General features: G+C 54.3%; 1 protein-coding gene across 2 annotated transcripts in view; it reads right to left on the bottom strand.

Annotated features, from left to right (window-relative positions):
- Positions 1-22,710, bottom strand: part of PARVB (parvin beta) — a 107,396-nt gene that overhangs the window by 31,179 nt on the left and 53,507 nt on the right. For both annotated transcript variants that reach the window (XM_058568173.1, XM_058568174.1), the window contains exons 4-5: positions 7,323-7,425; positions 857-997 (exon numbers count right to left, since the gene is read on the bottom strand). In XM_058568173.1, coding sequence (XP_058424156.1) covers positions 857-997; positions 7,323-7,425 — 244 coding nt within the window. The remainder of the gene's footprint in view (positions 1-856; positions 998-7,322; positions 7,426-22,710) is intronic.

Below are 22,710 nucleotides of genomic sequence, written 5' to 3' on the forward strand. Positions count from 1 at the left end.
GAGCAAACGGTGCTTTGGCGATGTTGGACGTGATGCCTGCTCTGCCTGAGTCGCAGGTTGCCATCACCAACTCCACTAGCTCTTCTCCAGTACACGGACCAAGGTGTGGTTATCATCACCCCTTCTGTGCAGGGCTTTACAGTTTATAAAGCACTGGATTCCCCACCCACAGCCCCGCAGCCCATGAGGTAGGCGTGGGTCTGTCCTAGGTCTCGAGGCCTGGAAACCAGGGGCGAATCTCACCACAGCGGCGGCTGAGGGCTGTCCCACCAAAGCACAGGGGCCTCTCCTGGCCCTGACTGCCCGGCGGTGAGGATGAGGGCTGGGGGGAGGGGCGGCGGGAACACAGAACTTCCCAGCTTCCCTGGTTTAGTTCTGCACCTTTCCGGGGTCATGTCTTTGCTGGAAATACTGTGCTATCACGTATTCCTCATGCCAGCGCGCTCTGAGACGTGTTCCAGAGGCCGGCACGAATGTTTCTGAGGCCCTGCTTTGGTGGGTCATCAGTAAAACAGCTCATTTGGGCACTGGTGCTATGAGTACCTGGGTAAAGGCAGAGCTGCTTCTGTCTTATATTCCAAACTCCCACCCTTCCTCTGGAAGTCTCCCTTGATCCACCCAACCAGAAACAACGCCTCTCTCCTCTGAAGCATGGGAAAAACAGAGAACGGTGGGCCTGACTTAGTCCCTTCTCTAATAGCTCCCGAGAGTGGGGGACTGGCTTTCTCCTCTCTCAGCTGCCTCTCACCGAGCAGGAGCAGGAACCAGTTTTAAAAATGCAAGGCCGCATGTGATGACGAGAGTGACAGCGTGGAGAGCCGAGAGGACCGGCTCCCTCTCCCCAGCGGCTACTCACAGTCCACGTTCCACTGGAGCGCCCGGCCGTGGAGCCGCAGCACGTCGTGCACCGCTTCCAGAACCGTCTGCAGCTTCTGCTTCTGCCCAATTTCGGACTGTGTCACCTCGGCCACATTCAGCTTGCAGCCCGCCAGTTTTTCTGCGACGAGAAGGACAAGAGGCAGAGGCAGAGTGAGGAAGAGCTGAAGGGACTCGGGCTGCCTGGCCAACCGGCTGCAAAGAGCTCCCTCCCCCGCCAGGTCTGAGGGGGAGCAGATCTTCATGCAACAACGGCGAGTTTTCAGGATGCTGAGCCACAGAACTCTGAACTGTGGAGTCATTCACATTCCTTAGAAAAATGCTCCAGCATGAAAAGAGAGAGGGGGGTTCAAGGATGAAACCGTGGGCATCCCACCTGGGAACATTCTATGCACATGAAATGGACAAAATGATTCAAGGTGCAGTTGGGAGGCAGAGAGGTGCCCTGCAGGGACGGGCGGAGGTGAGGAAGCTGTGCCCGTTGTCCTTCCCAGAGGGAAGGGGACTTGGATAAGAAAATAAAACAGGTCTCGGATGCTGCCTTCTGCCTCCCTGCACTCCTACGCTCCCATCCTCGTTTCTCTAACCTTTGGACACCACGTTAAGACGGTTTATTAGATATTCACAGATACCTGCGACTATTTTATCACCAAGAGCAGGCAGGAAGCAATCTGCAGGAGCCAGACAGGACTGTCACACCTGCTCAAGATTCAATTACTGAGACCAAGACCCAGCCACGGCCCGTGTGCCTTCATCTCCCTCCCGAGCGGAGCAGTAGCTGATGCCTGACCCCACACCTGCTAAGGGGCAAGGAAGGTTCCCCAAGTTTCCCTCCTATTCATTTATTCCAAGATTCGGGTGTTTCCTGATAGATCTCCTCTGCAAAACAACAGAAGCACATCGCAGGATGCCGCGAGATCATTAACCGAGGGTGATTACAAAGCGCTGGCCCCAGAGCCTGACCTGCTGGGAGCCTTCAGCACAGAGCTGCTGTCCGCACGGTTGGTGGGCGGGAGAGGCCAGGCTGCTCACAAGTGGGGTTTCCATTTGGCAAGTGGTCCCCAGCAAAGTTCTGTTTAAGGCATTTTCGCTGGAGGCCCCTGTTACTTAAATATTCTCTCCCCACATCCTCCCCTCCCTCGATTAGAAGAACACGCAGTTCTGATATTCCCATCAGGGTAATGTAATTATTCAGCAATGCTTGCTGGGCTCAGGATACTCATTCATTCATTCATTCACTCACTCGGTCACAAAATAGTTACTGAGCACCTACTGTGGGCCAGGCACCGTCCTAGGGCTGGACGCAGCATAGACAAGAGAGGTCTCGAGTGGGAAGACAGCCACACCTAAATAACATCAAGTCAGGGAGCGGTGAGTGACAGGGGCTAAACAAAGCAGCTCAAAGAGATGCATTCTGCAGGGGATGGAAATGATTCCCGTTTATACATTTTGATTTCCCTCCATCTCCGTCTAATGGGTCCTAGCTGAATAATCCACAGCTGTCTGTCTATACGAACACCTGAAAATACACAGCAGGTACCCAGGTGCTCAACAAGGGACAGGGCAGAGCAGGGGCCCCTGGGGAAGGAAGGAGGGTCACGGAGAGCTGGGTGGTCCGAGAGCCTCGCCCACTGAGAGATGGGGAGCCCAGCACGCCTCTGCGGTCCCCCTCCACCAGCCAACCTGCAGACTGAACGTGGCCGTGATAGCCGTGATAGCCGGGGTGGAGGAGGAGGAGTCGATGGAGGAGGGAAGGAAGCTGCTGGGGCTGCAGTAACACATACCGCAGACGGGGGCTTCAACAATGGAAATTCACTTCCTCCCAGTCCTGGAGGCCAGAAGTGCGAGATCAAGGTGTCAGTAGGGTTGGTTTCTCCTGAGGCCTCTCTCCTTGGCTTGCAGACTTCCATCTTCTCCCTGTGTCCTCACATGGTCTTCCCTCTGGGTGTCTGTCTTAATCTCTTCTTATAAGGACATCAGTCCTATTGGTTTAGGGTCCACCCATATGACCTCATTTTAACTTAATCACCTCTTTTAAGACCGATCTCCAAACGCAGTCACATTCTGAGGTCCTAGCGGTTAGACTTCAACACAGGAATTTTAAGGGGACACAATTCACTCCGTAAAAGAAGCCAAGGTGCCACCTGAGGCTGGGTCTTGGGTGACTCCCGTGTGGAAGAGCATCAGGTCCTTGGCTGCCCGCATTACCAGGCATCCCTCTGTCCGCTGATGAGGCTGCAGGAGCAGCTCAGGGCTTTGCCATGGCCGGGACCCCCAACTTCCCAGCACTGACAGAGTCAGAGGAAGACGGGGCGGATTCGCAGGCGTGGCAGGCAAACACGGGTGATGGCGAATGTGGGGCTGTGAACACTTACTATGCGAGGAAGGGCCTGACTTTTGTGAGGGGCGGGGTGTGCCGTGAGCTGGAAGAAGACGACAGCCAGCCGCGGAGCCCTCTGCACTCCAGCGTGGGCACCCTCCCCGTGTCCACAAACGGTCTACCTCGAGAGTAACAGACCCACAGGACCCGCCACGGGAGAGTCCAGCAGCTGCTTCCGGAATCTGCTGTCAAGAAGGGACACATCCGGGGTCTGGATGGTGACTCACTCGGCAACGCCACACGGCCAAATCCAGAGGTCCGGTCTCCGTCCTCATCTCCCTCCCTCCTGCCTCCTGGAACACCTTCTCCTCTCTCCCGCCCGAGTGCAGCGCTCCCCTGGCTCCTCGCCCTCACGGCTGAAGCCTTCAGACTCCTCCGCCGGCTCGTCCTCTTCCTGAACACCAATGGCTGACGGCACAGGGCCCAGTCCTCAGACCTCTTCTCTCTACAGAAGTCAGCTTCGGCCTTGGCATTCAGCCAAATCGCCTACCTGACTTGGGCTTCTGCCTTTGGAAAGTGAAGAGCCGGATGCCTACATTGGTGTCATTCCCGGCATCCCGGGGCCCAGGAGCACGTGATCACAGAGGCCACTACTGCATCTCATCAGTGTAACCACATGGCTGAAACACCAGGCGAGACATTCTGATGTTCCACTAATGTCTGAATATTCTCCTCCATTGTTCTTTTCTTCAGTCAAACAGAGTGTGTGTCAAACCACTTGACGTACAGGAGACGCTGGGATCCCCTCATCAAGTACTGACGCAAGATCTTCAAACAGCAGGGGACCGCGGCTACTCCGCAATAAAAACGCCTCACGCTGCACTTCGCAGGCAACAGAACTGACGCAGCAGCACTCGCTGACGACCACGGCGGCTTCGAGGTGCTGCATTTGCTGAAGCCCAGAGAGGGAACAAAAGGATTTCCCTGAGCAGGCAAGGGTTTCTCACGGGATACCCGCCCTAAAGACGCCCGTCACTACTCCAGGGAGGGCGCTGGCATCATTCACCGGCAGCCAAGGCTGAGATGCAGAGGCAAATTCAGAGCCTGTCCTGTGATCCTGGCGCCAGGTGGAGTCCCACGCACACGCTGCTCGATCTAAGGCTAGGGACACGATTTTTTCAAGTGACTGGGTGGGTGAAGCCACAGGTACACGCAAAAGAACTGGAAAGAAAATAATGGAAGTGGGCGCAACACTCAAGTTTGCTTCTGAAAATATTAGAAAGTCCCTCCTTCAGTCAGTGAGCAAGACACCAGTTCAAGGGACGGTTTCAGTAAAAGAGCATTGTCACTAACAGCCAACTCTTCAAGTCCAAGAGTCAGAGGGGAGCTGGGTCCTTGCCATGGAGAAGGAGGGACGCTGATAACCCGGGCAGCTTCCCCAGCAGTAGAGTCCTCGCAGACAGCCTCAGCCTCAGACCACACGCTCCTCTATCCTTCTCCGTCGAAAGTGAGTGTCTGTCACCGCAAATGTCCGGTGTCATGACCCCAAGAGCTGGCATGACTCCAGAACCTGACAGTGTGAGAACGACTATACCAACACCACCATATAAAACACTCAAACTCTATCCGACATGTTGATAATAAAATTGTGATAACATTAAACAATCTCGATACATTTCAGATTTATTCCTGGATCAGGGAAGCTCATTCTAAGACGGGGGTCCTCGGCTTAGCCAAACAGAGATGCTAATTCTTGGCCATTCGGCATTCAGCCAGATAACGAATTTGGAACACCCTCTCCAAGTGAGGCCACCCAGGGCCCCTGGCGTTAAACGTTCCCTCTGCGCTGCTCCAGCCTCCCCACCCCCAACACTACTCCCAAGGGCTTCCCTGTTCACCAGCTGCTCGGGCCACAAACCCAGCCGCCAGCCTTGATGCCTCCGGCAGCTTTAACCTCCAAAATATCTCCCCAGGTCTGACTTCCATCCCAGTCAGAGCCACTTCACCTGATGCCTGGGCTGCTATGACAGCATCCTGCCTGACCTCTCCACCCCGACTCCTGCCCACCTCCCCCTCCGCTCTGCACCCAGAAGCCCAAGTGAACTTTTAAAACTCTAACTCAGATCAAGTCACAGCCCTGCTCAAAACCTATAGTGGCTTACTGTCACTTGGAATAAAAGACTTTGTCTGCCAGGTCTGGACGTGATCTGACCCCGTCTGTCTTCCCAGCCTCCTCTCTCTCTCTCTTACTGTCCACTCCCACCTCTTCAGAATCTCAGCCTGGAAGGCTCTTCCGATACTAACTGTGCAGATGTCCCCTCCCCAGAGTGGCCGGCCCTGGCCACCCAGCCTGTCCACCCAACACAGGTGCTCTCTACCCCAAACCCTCTCTGATTCTCTTCCTAGCACTTGTCACTCTCTGCAAGCATCTATCTGTGTTTTGGGTTGAACCACCCCATAATACTTCTCTTTCTTCCCTCTGCCAGAATGGGGGGGGGGGACTCTCCTTCTGTGACCACTGCGTCTCCAGAGCCTAGATCCACACCTGCCACACAGCAGGCTAATGAATATTCATTCAACAAACAGAGGAATGACTAAAACAAACACAAACTTTTGTCCCTCCAAATGTATGTTTTGAGGATTGGCTGAAGAAGAACAAGACGATGTGTGAGCCACCCGTCACCGAGTGCTCAGAGCAAGTTACGTGATACTGCCCCTCCCCACGAGCTCGGCACGTTTCCCTCTGAGATCAGAGGGTCTGTAAGAGCCACTGTGCAGTGTGCAAACCCCAGCCGAGGGACAAGGGTCCGAGCAAGGATGCAGATGCTGAACTGGGGCAGGAGGACCACAGTCTGTGCTGCGCCCCGGGTTCCGGGATCAGCCCTCACTGCACAGTGCCCCTCTCCCGCCCCCGCCCCTCCTGTCTGCTTTCCCTCAGTAGCTCCCTCTCCTGAACAGAGTCCTCCAAAACCCCAGGTCCCTGACTCAGTGCCCCCAACTCGGCTCACCCACCCCCATTATAACTACGTTATAACTATGGAGGAAAACATGATCCTACCCATCACTGGCCCTGCCCCGAAGGAGTGACCCTCGGGGTGGTGTGCTGGGGAGACCTTCAGGAGGTGTGTCATCCTAATGTACAAGGCGACAGAGTCCTCGAGGCCACCCCTGCAAGGCATTTGGGGACCCTGAAAATATATCGGAGCTTCTTGGGGACTGAGACTGTTCAGCAAACAGCTCGCCCCTTCTGGAGTCTTTGGATGGGGCCGAAGTCCAACAGATCTGGACAAATACTGGTTTCGTCTCCTGTAGAAGGAGCCCATGGTCCTTGTAGGTAATGAAACCGCAGGGCCCTGTTCACAGACTCGGTCAACATGTACCGACCGTGCGCCCGTTACTCAGGAACCGTTACTCAGGGGAACTCGACAGCCCCTCATCGTACTCATCATCTCCTTGTCTTTTTTTTAACTACCACTTAATGACTCCAGACCATGAGCTGGGCCCCGGGCCAAGTGCTCTGCACACATCAGCTCAGCGAGGAGCTCTGGTTGTCCCCAAACGACAGACATAAGAAGAGCCGTCTGCGATCACAGTCTCCACTGTTTGCCTCTCCTCCCCAGCCCAAATCATGCCCCTCAGCGCACAGCTCACTCATAACATATCCACCAGGGGCCGGCCCCCTCCTGCCACCTCCCGCCCTGAATGAGCCAGCACAGGCCTGAATGTGCTCACGGTCACCCAGGGCACAAGGCCGGCAGGGAGGGCCGACCCAGAGAGGCAATGGTGCCCTGTTCACACCCCATCTCTGAGCTCCCCTTGGGCGTGTGCCCACAACGGCACAGAAGCTGCAGGCAGTTCTGGAAGCTGTGTGTGACCGGTTGCAGCCCCGTCGGGGGACGCTCAGCGGGGGCGCCCACTGGAGGAACGATGAGAGGACCAGGGACCTGAAGCCCAGAGCCCGAGGAAGGCACCTGGGAGCTGGGGGCTCAGGGCTGTGGCTCTAAGTCTACTCTCAGGACAAGTGACCGATGTCACCATGCAGAGAATCATGTGGTCCGGCACTGGGGCCGCCCCCCGCTGTGGCCCGTGGTAGGCGGAGAGCGAGCCGCGCCTCCTGTCCACTCACCCAAGAGCTTCTGTAGCACCTGGCCGTCATACAGGTCCTCCTCCAGCTGCTTCACGATGATCCTCTCCTCCACCAGGACGTCGTTGATCCAGTCAATGAGAACCTGGGGGGGAGGCGGGCGTTACGGCCTCGCTCAGCAGCGCCACGAGGACCAAGGCAGTGACCAGAGCCAGCGCAGGAACGGAAAGCTGCTGGCCCCGGAGACGCCCGCTGGACAGCAGCGCGGCCAGCCAGGAGGGGAAGGCAAGCTTCTCCAGCCGACGGGGCGGGCGGGAGGGCGCTCACCCACCCCTGCGCTGCCGGGACTGCCCGGGGGAATTCAGAGAAGCGGCGGACAGACACACGGTGACACTGGGCCTCCTTCTAGCAGGAGGGGCAGGCTCAGATGCTGTCACCACAGGGAACGACACCTGTTCACCCCGGCAGAGAGGAGGGGGGCTCAATGATAAATGTTAGGAGCAGTGCCCCGCACGGCCCCAGGCAGTACAGACCCTCCATCCCCTCCCGCCCATAAGGTCTATACGGTCACCCAGAGCCTAAAGCTGTAGAGAGAAGGGGATCCATGTGGTCTGTTACTGACGAGCTCTTTATAACAGCTTTGTGGAGACAGAATTCACACACCACACAATTCACCCTCTAAAGTGTGCAATTCGGTGGTTTTGGTATACTCACAGAGCTGTGCAACCATCACCATAATCAACCGAAGAACATTTTCATCACCTCAAAAAGAAACCCCGTACCTATCAGCAGTCACTTCCCCTTCCCCAGCTCCTTCCAACCGTTAAACCACTTTCTGTGTCTCTGGATTTGCCTATTCTGGATATTTCATATAAAGGGAATCATACAAAACGGGATCTTTTGTGTCTGGCTTCTTTCACCGAGCATCATGTTTTCAAGGTTCATCCAGGTTGTGGCAGGTGTCTGCACTTCATTCCTTCTCACGGCTGACTCACATTCCATCGAGGGGATGGCCCACACTCTGCTTATCCACTCAGCAGCTGACGGGCGGGTGGGCTGTCAGCACTTCTCGGCTACCGTGAACAATGCTGCTGTGAGCGTGGGTGGACACGGGTTTACGTGGACTCCTGTGTTCATTTCTCCAGGCCAGCCTTCTCCTTAAGCCTTTTCTCAACAAGATTTTCATCCAGTTGACTGGGTGATACATGACAAAAGAAGATGGCTTCAATTGTGAAAATATCGGTGCAGAAATAGGATTCCCATGGAACAGAATTCCATTTGCCCAATCCTGCGTAAGGCACTTCACAAAATAAAACGGACGCCTGAACAGACTTGATCAAAAATATACGGAGTGCGTGATTTTTTTTGTGCAAGCAAAACTAAGCTACTTAATTGGTCCCAGCAACCTCCTGGAAATGGGAGGGTAGTGCCCCCTCAGAGACAGACGAAAGTCACAAATCCAGACTATAGCGTTCTCTGTCACTCTGAAACCGATGCGACCTGCAGAATTGGCCACAAAGCAAATTTCTGCCAATTCTATTTTCCCACTAACTCAAAAATATTAAATCAGACACACAGCCCCATGAAAAACAGAAGTAAAAATAAACTAAAGGGAGGTTGGAGGAAGAAAGAGGTAAGCAGCCCCGTGGCATTCTGGTTTTGTCACAGCCATCCCCGGTCCCACCGCTCCAGCCCTCCTCCAGCCCCTCCCTGGAGAGACCAGTGGCCTGGGAGTCTGGGAGCTGGACCTGACCACCCTGGCCCCTCCAGTGACTCCCAGCCCAGCTGCCTCCCCTCCCATCTTCCAGCTCTCCCGTCACCCACAGACCCCCAAGATTGCCCGGCTTCTGCCCCCCTCTCGGACCACCCTTTCAATTTCCTGAGGGGGGGGGGGTCCTCCTTGGCACCTCCCCATCCTCCTAACCTTTTTTCTTTTTTTTTTGCTGAGGAAGATCTGCCCTGAGCTAACATCTGTGCCAGTCTTCCTCTACTTTGTATGTGGGTCGCTGCCACAGCACGGCCGCTGATGAGTGGTGTAGGTTCGCGCCCTGGAACCGAACCTGGGCCACCGAAGCGGAGCACACTGAACTTAACCACCAGACCACAGAGTCGGCCCCCACCTGACCTTTAAAGAGCACATTCCTGAGGCCTCACCCTGGACGACTCCTCTTCTCGCTCTCCACTCTCTTCCAGCTTATGCCCCCCCCCACAACTTCTAATGTCATCTCTATCCCAGAAACCCCTAAACGTACAGCCCCACCTCTGCACCACCCTTCTGCTCAGGTGTTCCATGAGCACCTCTAACTGAACTCGTCACCCCCCAAATCTGCTCCTTGTCTGAGAAGGAAACAGGACAGCACCCACCAGTTTCAGGAGCCTGGACTCCATCGCCTTACCCCACTTGTGCCCACTTCTTCACTGGGTCCACTTCTGACCCTCTCCTCTCCCACCACCCTCATCCAAACCACCTCCCTGGGCCATGGCTACAGCCCCAAGTGAGCACCCTGCCCCCTTGCTGATGTTCTTCAAATACCCCAAGCTCCTCTCTGCCTCAGGGCCATTGCACATGCTCTTCCTTCCACCCTGAACACATCCTCCTCCCCCACTGCCTGGCAGGCTCTCACTCATCCTTCAGGTCTCAAGCTCCCGTATCATTCTCTGACCACCCACCCCACCCAGGCCACATCCCCCCACCATGGCTCTCACCACATCCAAGTGTCTTTCCCGACGCTGTTCACATTTGCAACAGGAGCACATCTTTGTTTGTAATGATTTCCCCTAGGAGACTTTAAGCTCTGTGAGGGCAGGGACTCTGATCGTGTTTGTGGCTCTGTCCCTAGCACTTGCTGCCTGGCACTGGAGCTCTATAAGCAGCATCCAGTCAAACAATTAACTTGCTAAGCACCACTATGGGAATAAAGAGGATAGATGAGGCCTCGGCCCTGAGGCCCTGACAGTCTAATCAGACACTAAAACGCAAACGCACACACACACTTCCACGTTGTGATCGATGTTATGAAGAAAAATAAGGCAGAGTTTAGTGGAGAAACCCAACAAACCACCTCAGTCGGGTGATCGAGGTCAACATCAATGTCCCCTGGTGGGATGTGACGAGAAGGGCACCTCACCTCATGGTCTCCCTCCCCAACCCAGAACCCCAGTCTCATCCCGAGAAAAACAGCAGACACGTCCCAATAGAGGGGCGTCCTACAAAATTCCTGAGCAACACTCCTCAAAACCGTCAGTCATCAAAAACAAGGAAAGTCTGAGAAACTGTCACTCCAAGAGGAGCCTAAGGAGACACGACGACTAAAGGGCATGTGGGGTCCTGGATGGGGCCCTAGGGCAGAGAAAGCACAGTAGGTACAAACTAAGGAAACCTGGATAAAGGGTGGACTTCAGTTACTAATAGTGTATTAATGTTTGTTATTCATATAACAAATGTACCGTGCCGATGAAAGATGTTAATAATAGGGGAGCCTGGGTGTGCGTACACGAGAACTCTCTGTACTGTCTTTGCTATTTTTCTGTAAATCAAAAACTGTTCTAAAAAATAAAGTCTATCGAAAAAATAAGGCAGAGTTTGGGGATAGAGAGGGCAGAGGGGCCACCGGGGAATCAGGGGGTTGGGGGGCCTCTTGGAGGAAGTGGCATGTGAGCAGAGACGGGAAGGAGGTGCAGATGAGCCGTGTGGCCACCTGGAACAGCCTAGGAGGGGCCAGGGCAGGAGCTGGGGTCCGTGGGCACCAAGAGAGGCGGGTGGGGGGCAGAGCCGGCCCTGGACTCTCAGGGGCCGGGAGGGGAGGGGCCGTGAAGCCTCTTGGGGCAGCGGATGAGAGAGTGGGCGCTAGCGGGAGTGGGGCTGGACACGGAGACCACGGAGGGTCCCAGTGGGACAGAAATAAGGTTCGGCGATGAGGGTGGGAACAGGCAGGTGAGGCCGGGCAGAGGATGAGGAGATGGAGGAAGGAGCGGCCGGGTGGTGACTGGGGCGTCCCCGAGGATGAAGTCCCAGGAATGGTGGGCGGAGAGGAAGCCTTCACCAGGGGCTGGAGGTACCAGTGAAGGAAGAGGGAACAAGGGGGTGTGAGGGGGGCGTCGAAAGTAGAGGGGGGAGGGGGGAGGCCTGGAAGCAGCACTGAGGAGCTGGGAGGAACCTGCCCCCTCCAGGGCCCCAGACCCTCCCCCCGCTCACGGAGCCGACCGGACCCGTCACCCGCCCTCCCTGGCCTCGGTGACACAGCCGCAGACGGTGGCTTCAGGGACCACAGACAGACGTGCCCCACACCTTTATCTCCCCGAACGCCAGCCTCAGCTCCTCTCGGGGATGCCCTGATCCTCGGATCCCTAATCCTACAAAGCTCCAGGAATCTGCTACCCTCGTCCTTTCATCAGGGATTTTACAGGGATTATTGGAGCCGAGCGGCAGTATTACATTCAAGTCAACAGCTATTACAGAGCATCTTCCTCCTGCCAGGCCGTGGGGGCAAAGGCGACCGGGTGAGTCCACGCTCCAGCAAAGAGAGAGGAATTATGAGCAAGAGCGAGAAGAATTCTTCACAAAGAATTATTAAAGGAGGGAACATGCGGTCCAACAAGCGGAGGAACCCCACAGAGTCGAAGCTGGCTGGGCAGCGTCCGAGGACAGGGCAGGACACGGCTCGGCCCAGGGGGGCGTGCGCAGAGGGACGGGGGCAGGCAGGCACAGGAAATGGCAAGATCCAGGCCACAGAGGGGAGAACGTGTGCCCCTGACGTCCCGGGGACGGCGGAGGCGTTCGGAAGGTGGACCCGCAGCAGGAGGTCAGGGCGGGCCGGGTGCCCCGTCGGAGGACGGAGCTGTGGGACTCACGGAGAACCACTTCTTCCCAGCGCGGCCATCGGTCCCGGGGGCCCAACCCCGCATCCCACACTTCCTCAGAATGGAGGACTCGATGCTTCTCCTCCCAGAACAAGAGATCTGGAATGTCTCCTGTGGTGGCTCTGAGGGCGGCCCAGCGCCCGGACCCCCAAATAATCCTCTCGCACAGCCACGGAACAAAGCCCCCGTGCATATGCCCCCATAAGGGCCTGTTCTGGCCACTTGATGAGATTTTCTTGGTTTGCACTTTTTTGCAAATTTTGTGAAATTTAAACTTAAGAGACAAAAATAAGTGCGGAGATAGAAGGCTCAGCAATCCTAACCCCCGTTTTGGTCTTCAAAGCTCCCCCATCTGGTTCCACTCTTTCCTAGCCTGATTCCCCACCAGGTTCCCACAACCCCCCCAGCCCGCCCTGCTGACCTGTCTGCTGGCCCCCTTCTCACCTGTGGACCCCCTACCCCAGCCCCTCCCCTCCCCCTTGACCACTCAGCCCTCCCTCGGGTCCTCATCCACCCCGGTCTGCCATCCCACACCTCACAGCTGTCCCCAGAGACTGGCCCTTGACCCCCAGGCCGACTGAGAGCCCCTTGAGGCCAGGGACCATGCCTGCTGCTTCATCCACCCCACAGCACCCAGAAGACGCCACACATGCCAGATGAGTGACTACCAATAATGTTCCTGATGTCGTTATGATTTTTGGCTAATGGCTTTAAACAGTTTTGTAGGCAGAATGTTAAAATGCCCCTAAGATCTCGGGGTCCAGGCCCACATAATCCCTGAGACCAGGAAGACAATGGGATTACACCCCACGATTAGGTTATCATGGGACACGGCTGACCTCAAGAAAGAGGGACTCTCCAGGTGGGCCTGACCTACTCACGTGAACCCTTTGGACTGGATCTAGAAGTCAGACACCAAGAAGACAGAGAGAAGGGAAGCAGGAGGGGGATCCAAGGAAGGAGACATTCTCTACTGCTGACTCTGAAGACGGAGGGGCCCACGTGGAGAGGAACGTGGGTGGCCTCCAGCAGTGGAGAGCCAATTCTCCTCAGAGCCTCCAGAACGGAACTCAGCCCAGTGACACCTTGATTTCAGCCTCGTGAGATCCTGAGCAGAGAGCCCAGCCATACCACGCTGGACCTGTGACCCACAGAACTGTGAGCCAATACACAGAAGCTGGTTAAGCCGCTGAAGTGGTCATTAGTTACCCAGCAATAGAAAACTAACACAAACAGCATTCTGCTATCACGAATTCCAAGCATCAGCCTCATATACGAGGTACCACTACCACCACATAAAACACAGTGTGCTGCTGGTCCCTAGGACCTGCGCTTGAGACCCAGCTCCACCAGGGTTTTAGCTGTGTGACATTGAGCAGGTCACTTAGCCTCTCTGGTTCTCAGAGTCATCATTAAAAAAGGAAGACAAATCACTTCCTCTCCCTGTGTACGCTATGTGACCCAGCAATCCCCGCTCCAGGAGTCTACCCCAAGGTACGAATCTAAACGTGCCCCCGGACATTTACTAACTCCAGAATGATTCCAAATTTTGTGTAGGAAAAGCTAAATACACAAAAGAAAAAGCCGGAAAGGACACAAATTACAAAAAAAAATTACCACTGCCTTCTGTTTGATTTTTCTGTCTTCCAGGTTTTCAGCAGTCTATATTACTTTGGTAGTTAGAAAAAAATAATAATAAATGCCATTTAGAAAAATTAATCACTATCCAGATGGCTCCTTTGCAGAAATTGACAAGCAGATCCTAAAATGCATATAGAAATTCAACGGATCCCAAGGAGCCAAAACAGTCTTGAAAAAGAAGAACAAAGTTAGAGAACTCACACTTCCTGATTTCAAACCTTACTGCAAAGCTACAGTAATCGCAATGTGTGATGCTGGCGTGACAACAGACATGAGACCAACCGAATAGAACTGAGAGGCCAGAACAAACCTCACATCACAGTCAACTGATACCAACAAGAGTGCCAAGACCCTTCAACGGGGAAAGAACAGTCTTTTCAGCAAATGGTACTCAGACAACTGGACAGCCACGTGCAAAAGAATAAAGGTGGACCCTTACTTTACACCATATGCAGAAATTAACTCAAAATGAATCAAAGACCTCAGTGCAAGAACTAAAACTATAAAACTCTTAGAAAACATGGAGGTAAATCTTCAGGACCTTGGATTAGATAAGGATTTCTTAGATACGACACCAAAAGCACAAGCAACGAAAAAAAAATAGATAAACGGGATTTAAAACTAAGAACTTCTGTATTTCAAAAGTTACTATCAAGAAAGTGAAAAGACAACCCATAGAATGGGAGAAGATTTTGCAAATCATATATCTGATAAGGAATTTGTATCTAGAAAATACAAAGCACACTTACAACTCAATGATAAAAAGACAACCAATTAAAAAATGGACAAAGATCTGAATAGACATTTCTCCAAAGAAGATAAACAAATTGACAATAAGCCATGAAAAGATGCTTAACATCATTAGCAATTAGCGAAATGCAAATCAAAACCACAATGGGATACGTTTCATACCCACTAGGGTAGCTATGATCAAAAAGACGGACAATAAAAAGTGTTGGCAAGGATGTGGAGAAATTGGAACCCTCAGACACTGCTGAAAGGATGCAAAATGGTGCAGCCACCTGGGAAAACAGTCTGGCAGTTACTCGAAAGATTAAACATAGAATTATCATACGACTCAGCAACTCCACTCCCAGGTGTATATGAAGGAGAACTGAAACCACACATCCACACAAAATCTTGTACACTGATGTTCACAGCAGCACAATAGCTACAAGGTGGAAACAACCCAAATGTCCATCAAGAGAAGACAGACAAACACATGTGGTCTATCCATACGATGAAGAATTATTTAGCAATGAAAAGGAATGAAGTATTGATAGAGGCTACAACATGGACGAATCTTTAAAACATGATGCTAAGGGAAAGAAGCCAGACACAAAAGGCCACACATTGTATGATTCCACTTATATGAAATATCCAGAATAGGCAAATCTAGAGACAGAATAATTCTACAGAAACAGAGTTGTTTCCAGGGGCTAAAGGAGTGAGGAATAGGGACTGACTGCTGATGGGTGTGGGGTTTCTTTCGGGGGTGATGAAAATGTTCTTCAATTGACTGAAGTGATGGTTGAACAACTCTGGGAGTATACTAATAACCTCTGAATTCTATGGAACGTAAAGTCTATCTCAACAAAGCTGCTATTAAAAAATTACCCTCTGGAATGCAGGTGTTAATATCTACTCCTGCAGGGCTGTTGTGAGGATTTGGTGAGATGGTCCAGTTGGTGGTCCTTATCAATTACAACAATCTACACAGAGGACAGCACTACCATCCCTGGGGTTCTCTGCATGTCAAAACCCCCTCTGATGTACTTAGCTCAACCAGAAGCACCTAGTACATGCCAGACACCACCCTAGGCACTGGAGACATAAAGAAACGTGATCTAGTGTCTGCCCAGGTGGGGCAGTTAAGGTGTCACAGCTGCTATGCTGGGAAGGGCACCCACATGAAGGGGGGCACAGGGGAGGACACAGGAGCCTGGCCACCTTGTCCTCCCACGGCTACAAGAAGGAGCTGGGCCCCACCCCACTGAGAGTCAAACACCGCTGCGCACCCCTGCCACCTCTCTGATCTTATCTCCGACCACTCTCCTCCTTGCTCACCAGGCTCCAGCCACACTGCCCTCCTCGCTGGCCCTCGCACACGCCAGACACGCACACTCCACAGGACCTCTGCCCTGCTGCTCGCCTCTGCCAAGTGTGCTCTGCCCCCGGGTACCGACAGAGAGGCAGGTCTCTGCTCGCCTCCTGATCACCTGCCTAAACCAGGCAGAGGAAGTCATCCTGCTTCTTGTTTCAGTATATCCTCCAGCCCTCGGGGCCGCCTCATCACACAGTCATCCCTCCCTCCACATGTCCGTCTCCCCAGCTGGACTGTCCCGCCCCACGCAGGCTGGGCCTTTGTTCTGTCCAGTGCCATGTTCCCCAGGGGTTAAAACAGGAGCAGACCCACAGAGGATGCTCAAACTGCAGAACTGCCCACAGACCTTCCGGAAAGGTCTCTCGGCCACACAGACATCTGTTCCAGAGGCTGCCTTGCCCGGAGCACAGTCCCTATTGGGAAACACACAAGAGACAACGCCTCTGCCAGGAAGAAACTAAAACGTAAAAAATCCCATCTGACCTGGTCAAAGACCAAACACAAGAACCACAAACAGAAAGGGATGAAGATCAAATTCCACGCCACGGGCCTCAGGGGTCGGCTCTGGGAAGCAGAAGCAACCCAGCGCCCCACTGCAGAGCCGCCCCAGGGGGAGGTGCATCGTTATTCCTGGACACCACAAATCACCTGTCGGTGTCCCTCCCAGGCCATCTGTCTTCATCCTCCGTTTCACAAAAGCCTTCTCGAAGATGGCACCAGTCATTATTTTTAGGGACGTATTCATGTGCAAACCCCAAATCCTGTGGGCAAATGTCAAAGACATATATTAACGATGCCCTTGGCACGCTGCTCTTTGCCGTATGTTTTATGAGCTTGCTTTAACCAGAATAAAAAATTACTTTTCCTTTAGTTCCTTCTGAATGATAATCAGGGTCTGCAGCCTGTCTGCCCCAAAGCTATGACAGTTATGTTTTAATCACTTCCAAACAGGCCCCTCGCTGCTTCATCACTGAGGACGTGGGCTTATTGCAACAGGCAGGAAGCCATCCCGGCCGAGGGGCAGTGCCAGAACGTGTCACAGGGGCGTCTCCACACGGCTCTAATAGCACCGTCTTCCGCCCAGAGGATCGTTTTTATGCAGCTAATTTTTTTCAGAGGGACAAAGAGAGGAAGGAAACAGAACTAACAACCAGAAGAGTCTTGTCCAATAAACTGGGAAATGAGATGTGAAATTGGCTGGTGGGAGAAATGCGCACCCTGGGGGTGACACGGTCAGCTTGCCGTGGACAAACACGCTGACAAGTGCAGAGGCCTCTTTCTCTGCCTGTGGAGAGTGTGAGAATTGCCACTCTTTCTTTCAAGGATCATTAAAAATATGAAGTATCTCATCTATAAACTGCTATCTGCCTGGGCAGAGCAAGCTGTTCACTCTCTAAGTCATTGACGGCGCTTCTGGAGGATGCTAGAGAAAATGACTGCAGGATGAAACACCAGCAAAGACGACGTCTAGGGTGAGTCTTTCAGGATCTTGAATCCACAGGACACTCGTGCCCATGTCTAAATTCATACGACAGATCTGCCCATTCACCTCCTCCAGGCGCTGCCCTGCGCATGCTCATGTTCCAGCTCCCAGCACAGCGCCTGCCAGGCAGCAATAACGTGGAATCGTGTGTACAGTCTCACGTTATCCCACGACGATGTCTGGAGTAGGCGCTATTCTCCTACTTTCACCTGAGCCGGATTTGAAACCCAGGAAGCTGGACTGCAGAGCCCACCGGCCCCTTCACCCCGGAACACTACATTATACACAACAGATGCTCAGAGAATTTCTGAATGGACGGCCTCACTCTTAATGCCTGGCGTACCCAGAGGCAGGGGTTTCTAAGGAAGCAGAGGGCAGCTCACAGTCTTTTAAACAGAGGCAGTGCTGAGGCCGCGGGGAAGGGGGTAAGTCTACAGAGAGACAGGACAAAGCCCAAGATAAAAGGTAAAAAGTGCAGATGACAGAAAACAAGGCCACTGACAGGCGTCCTCAGAAGGGTCCCGCTGGTCCCAAGACTGAGGCGTGGCCGGCGGGTCAGGCTGTCAGCCAGATCTGACCCCTGGCTGCTCAGGCCTGCACGTGGTCCATGCTCCACACTAGAAACAGCTGTTTCTGGGCCGAATCCCTCTGAAGATTCGGGAGGCGAATCTTTGCTGAAGCCCACTCAGGTTTAATCACCCAGAAGCTTGAATAATCAGTTTACAGCACAGGACGGATATTCTAAAAAGCAGTAAGGATCGTGCAGGGGAAGTGGATGGAGGTGTTTTTGTCTGAACCATCAAGACTGGCCCCCGGGACCACCCGCATCAGCGTCCAATTCACAAGTCCCCCCAAGCCTCGCCCCTCCTCCCAGAGCCCCCTTTCCCAAGATGCGGATCCTGTAGGTCTGGGGTGGGGCAAAAGACCAGCCTCGTCTTGAGGCTGCATGCTCTCCCGGGGGGTTCTGATGCTCAACCTCGTGTGGGCACTGCTAACCCACCTCCACTACCCATCCAGCAGTCAGCATCGCTGTCTGCGGGCACGCCGCCAGGCCCTGGGGACTCAGCTGGGGCAAAATGCTGAGTCCCTGACTGCATGGGGATTACGTTCTAGAGGGAGAGAAAGACCAAAACCAAAGAAGTAAACATTCTGGATGGAGGGAAGTCGAGGGGAGAAAACCAGCCGGGCAAGGAGGTGGGGTGATGGGGCGACGCGGGTGGGGGGAAGGGGCCAGAGAACGTGTCTCTGCGGAGGAAACATCAGCAGAAAACGGAGACCTGGAGAAGAATGCTCCAGGCAGGGGGCTGCAGGGGCTAACCCAGGATGCAGTCAGGATCTAACCTCCCCCAAAGAGCCGTCTGGCCTGTGCCTCGGACCCTGGGAGATGACCTCTAGGCCCCCAGAACACCTTGCCGGATAAAAGCTTCTTGGTTTATGTGGGAGCCTTGGATGAGCCAGAGAGGACCAGTGGGGCTTAGGGTGGGGGATTTGAGTCACACTCTATGCGTCACATCCGGGAGGGCTGGAGATGGGTCAGCCGCCAGCACAGCCAGCCACCCCTATAAGATGGCACCCCAATAAAAACTCTGGACCACGAGGCTCAGGAGCTCCTCCGGCCGGCGACGCTCTGCACACATCGTCACGTCATTGCCAGTACGTGACACCATCCACAACTCCCTGGGGAGAGGACAACTAGGAAGCCTGGCGTTCGGGGCCCTCCTGGGCCTGCCCCGCGCCCCGCCCCCCTCGGCTGATTTCAACCTGTGTCCTTCACCGTAATAACCCATAACTGCGAGTGTAACAGCTTTCAGTGAGTTCTGGGAGCCCCTCTAGTGAATTACCAAACCTACAGGTCATCTTGGGGACCCCAAACTTGCAACTGGTGTCAGAAGTGAGGGTGGGCTTGGGGCACCAGCCTCTCTAACCTCACACTTGGGTGGGCAAGTGCGCAGCTTGCTCCAGAAGAGCAAGGGGCCTGTGGACTGGAGCACAGTGAGTGAGGAGGGGAGACAGGAAGTGATGTGGGCAGGGCTGCCGACTCAGAGCACATCTGAGGGTGCCTGGCTTGGCAGCACCCGAGGGACAGGCCACCGTGCTGGCCTCTGGCTCTGGGAGCAGCTGGCGGGCTGACCCTCCCAGCTCACTCCTCCTAACTGCATGCACGCTGCTCTGGCCATGGGACCAGCTCCTCCCTGAGCCAGGGAAAGGAGGTGCTGACAGTCTGCGGACACCAGCGAACCCCGACTCAGGGGCACACCAAGGCCTCACACACAGCCCCCCACACGCCTGGCAAACAAGGACCGAGGACAGCCGAGGCTCAGCACAGGCGCCTCCCACACCACCCACAGGCGTCTCTGTTTAAAAAGCTATAATTGGCGAGAACTAATATTTTACATACATCTCCTCCACGCTGCCACTACGGCAACTAACAAGCCACAGACAGCCAACCCGATGCTGCTCTCCTGTTTGCTGTATTTACGCTTATTTTGGAAAATACTCGATAAAGTGAAAAATATGCCACCAGCTTGCCTTGAGACGCGACCTGCAGTCTGACAACAGGCAGAACCTTCCAGAAATCGCCCATTTCCAGGCATATGCGCTCCTGACCACGGGAGCAGACGTGCAAGTGTCCAGCAGCTGGCCCTTCCAGGACACTGGCAAGGGAGCAAAGCCCGCCCTGCCTGACCCCAGTGGACAGGGGACCAGTCAGCTGCAGCCAGGGAGGCAGCAGTTGGGGGAAGGGAGGCCACGTAGCCTGGTGTATTAGTTTCCTATGCCGGCTGTAACAAACTGCCATAAATTTGGTGGCTTCCAACAGCACCAGCGTATCCTCTTAACGGTCCTGGAGGTCAGAAGTCCAAAATCAGTTTCCCTGGGCTAATGTCAAGGCGTTGGAGGGCTGGTTCCTTCTGGAGGCTCTAGGGGAGAATCTGTTTCCTTGCCTTTTCCGGCTTCTAGAGGCGCCCACGTTCCTTGGCACGCAGCCCCTTGCTCCATCTTCAAAGCCATGCTGCTTCCATCGTCACATTGCCATCTTTGCCTACGGTCAAATCTCCCTCTGCCTCTCTCTTGTAAGGACACTTGTGATGACAGTGGGCCCACCGGCTAATCCAGGATCATCTCCCCTCCCAAGATCCCTAACTTAATGACATCTGCAAAGTCCTTTTTGCCATATAAGGAGGTGACATTCACAGGTTCCAGGGCTTAGGACGTGGACATCTTTGGCAGCCATGATTCAGCCCAGCACACCTGGGTTCCCCAGGAAAGAGAGGCTGCTCTGCTCACTGCTGCTGCTTTTGGGGGTACCGCAGACCAGCAAGAGCGAGGGGAGAGGGAAGCGAGGCAGGTGCGTCCCTGAGCTGACTGCAGCTTCGGAAGAAAGCCCAGCCCGGGCTCTGCCACTTGCTCACTGGGGAAGCGAGGCGGAGGCGTTCACTCGCAGGCCCCTCCGGGTCATTAGTCCTGTTTTGTCCCACAGGGCGTTAGTTTCTCAGCAATTCCAGCCCCTCCGGTCAGCACACCTCGTGCCCCGCATGGCCCTCCGTCTGAATCCGGAATCTGGAAGAGGTGGAGGCCCAGAGCCTCCACGGGTCCCGTCAGGCTGGCCCTGCACGCGGAGATGCTGGGTCCCCTCTGTGTGGCTGATGAAGGACGTGCAGCCGACCAGCCCTCACCCCCTGGAGGCAGAAACAGCCTGCCGTCTTAGGAGGCAAAGTGGCAAAGCAGAGGCGGGTGGGGCCAAGTGAATCCGGGAGAAGCAGACCCCGTGCAGGAGGGAGGTGCCCTGTCCATCTCGCCAGCCTCAGAGCCCGGGGAGGTACCCAGCGCTCAACCGGGGCTCAGCCAATGAGCTGAGCTGTCGGCCAACTCATTCAGGACCGGCCACTTCACTGATTCACGGTGTAACCTGGGGGTGGAGCTACTTCTCCTTGCTGAGTCCCCATGTGAAAGTGAGGATGACATCAGCTCCCTGGGGTTGTCTCAAGGAGACGATGCCTGTGAACTCAGGCACTGCTCAAATGTGGAAGAAGAACACATCAGAACGGGGTGGGTGATGGTTAATTTTAAGTGTCAGCTTGACCGGGCCATGGGATACCCAGATATCTGACTAAGCGTTCTTTCTGGGTGTATCTGTGAGGGTGTTCCGGAAAAGATCAGCATTTGAACTGATGGGCTGCGTAAAGCAGGGACCTCCCCAAGGTGGGTGGGCATCATACGATCCATTGAGGGCTTGAATACAACAAAAAGGTGGCGGAAGGCTGGACTCGCCCTCTCCCTGCCTGACTGCTGAGCTGGGACACGGCCCCATGTCCTCGGCTGTCAGACTTTTGAGCTGCACCAGCTCTCCTGGGTCTCCAGCTTGCAAGTGGCAGATCTTGGGACTTCTCAGCCTCTACAATCACGAGAGCCAATTCCTTATAACAATCTCTATAGATAGATCGATTGATCACACCCTCTCGGTTCTGTTTCCCTGGAGGACCCTGACGGATACAGCGCATCCTCCTTCTGCCACTTCAATGTGCCCCTGAACGCCATTTTGGAGGCTGAAAGCAGGGTCACCTTCCTTACCCACATTCTTCTGTTCAGAATAACAAAGTGGTATTCAGGAAAAAAAAAATCTTAATAAAATAAACTAGGTAATTTACATCGTTAAGATCAACATCTTTGGGTGGGCCCTAAAACTGACATTTTCAATTTCAGTTTTGAAAAGGATACAACTTGCAAAGGTTTTATTTATCGTGAGTCAGCCCTTGCGTAAACACCACTGGGCACCACGTCAGGTCCAACAGCGGTGGTTAAGGTGGAGAAACTTGTAAAAAGCAGTTTTAATAGACTACATCTGTTTGCGGCACTCATTGCCATCAACAGCGTTTTCAAAGCCCCGGGGTCACCAGAGTTGCTGGGCTGCGGAAGCAAAACACCTCCCCGGCTGCCACTTGGGAGCTGGCGTTGGCTCTGACAGGGTGAGGACGCTGGCAGAGCCCAGAGCCTTGCTCGCTGGGGGATTACCTTCTGATGCCCTACTGTGGTTCAGATCAGGGCGATCAAAACTGTAATCCTCGCTTAGACACGGACAAACACCACAAATAGAGCCTCACGGCCGAGCCGGAGCTCGAGAAACCAGCCGGGGAGAGAGAAGCTGCCACTGCCACGGCGAAGAAGCCACAGAGCCACCAGCCCTCCCCGTCACTGCTTCCTTGACTTTTGGGAACAAAGTAACATCTTCTGGTCTAGCCGGTGTCCGCACTTCCCGACGGGGCAGAAACGGACCGTCCGCCCAGTGCAGGGGTGCCGGTCTCGGACGGTTCCTCAGCAGGAGTGGCCAGAGGGGTCACACGTGT

The sequence above is a fragment of the Diceros bicornis genome, chromosome 25, assembly GCF_020826845.1.
Source record: "Diceros bicornis minor isolate mBicDic1 chromosome 25, mDicBic1.mat.cur, whole genome shotgun sequence".
In the NCBI taxonomy this organism is placed as follows: Eukaryota; Metazoa; Chordata; class Mammalia; order Perissodactyla; family Rhinocerotidae; genus Diceros; species Diceros bicornis.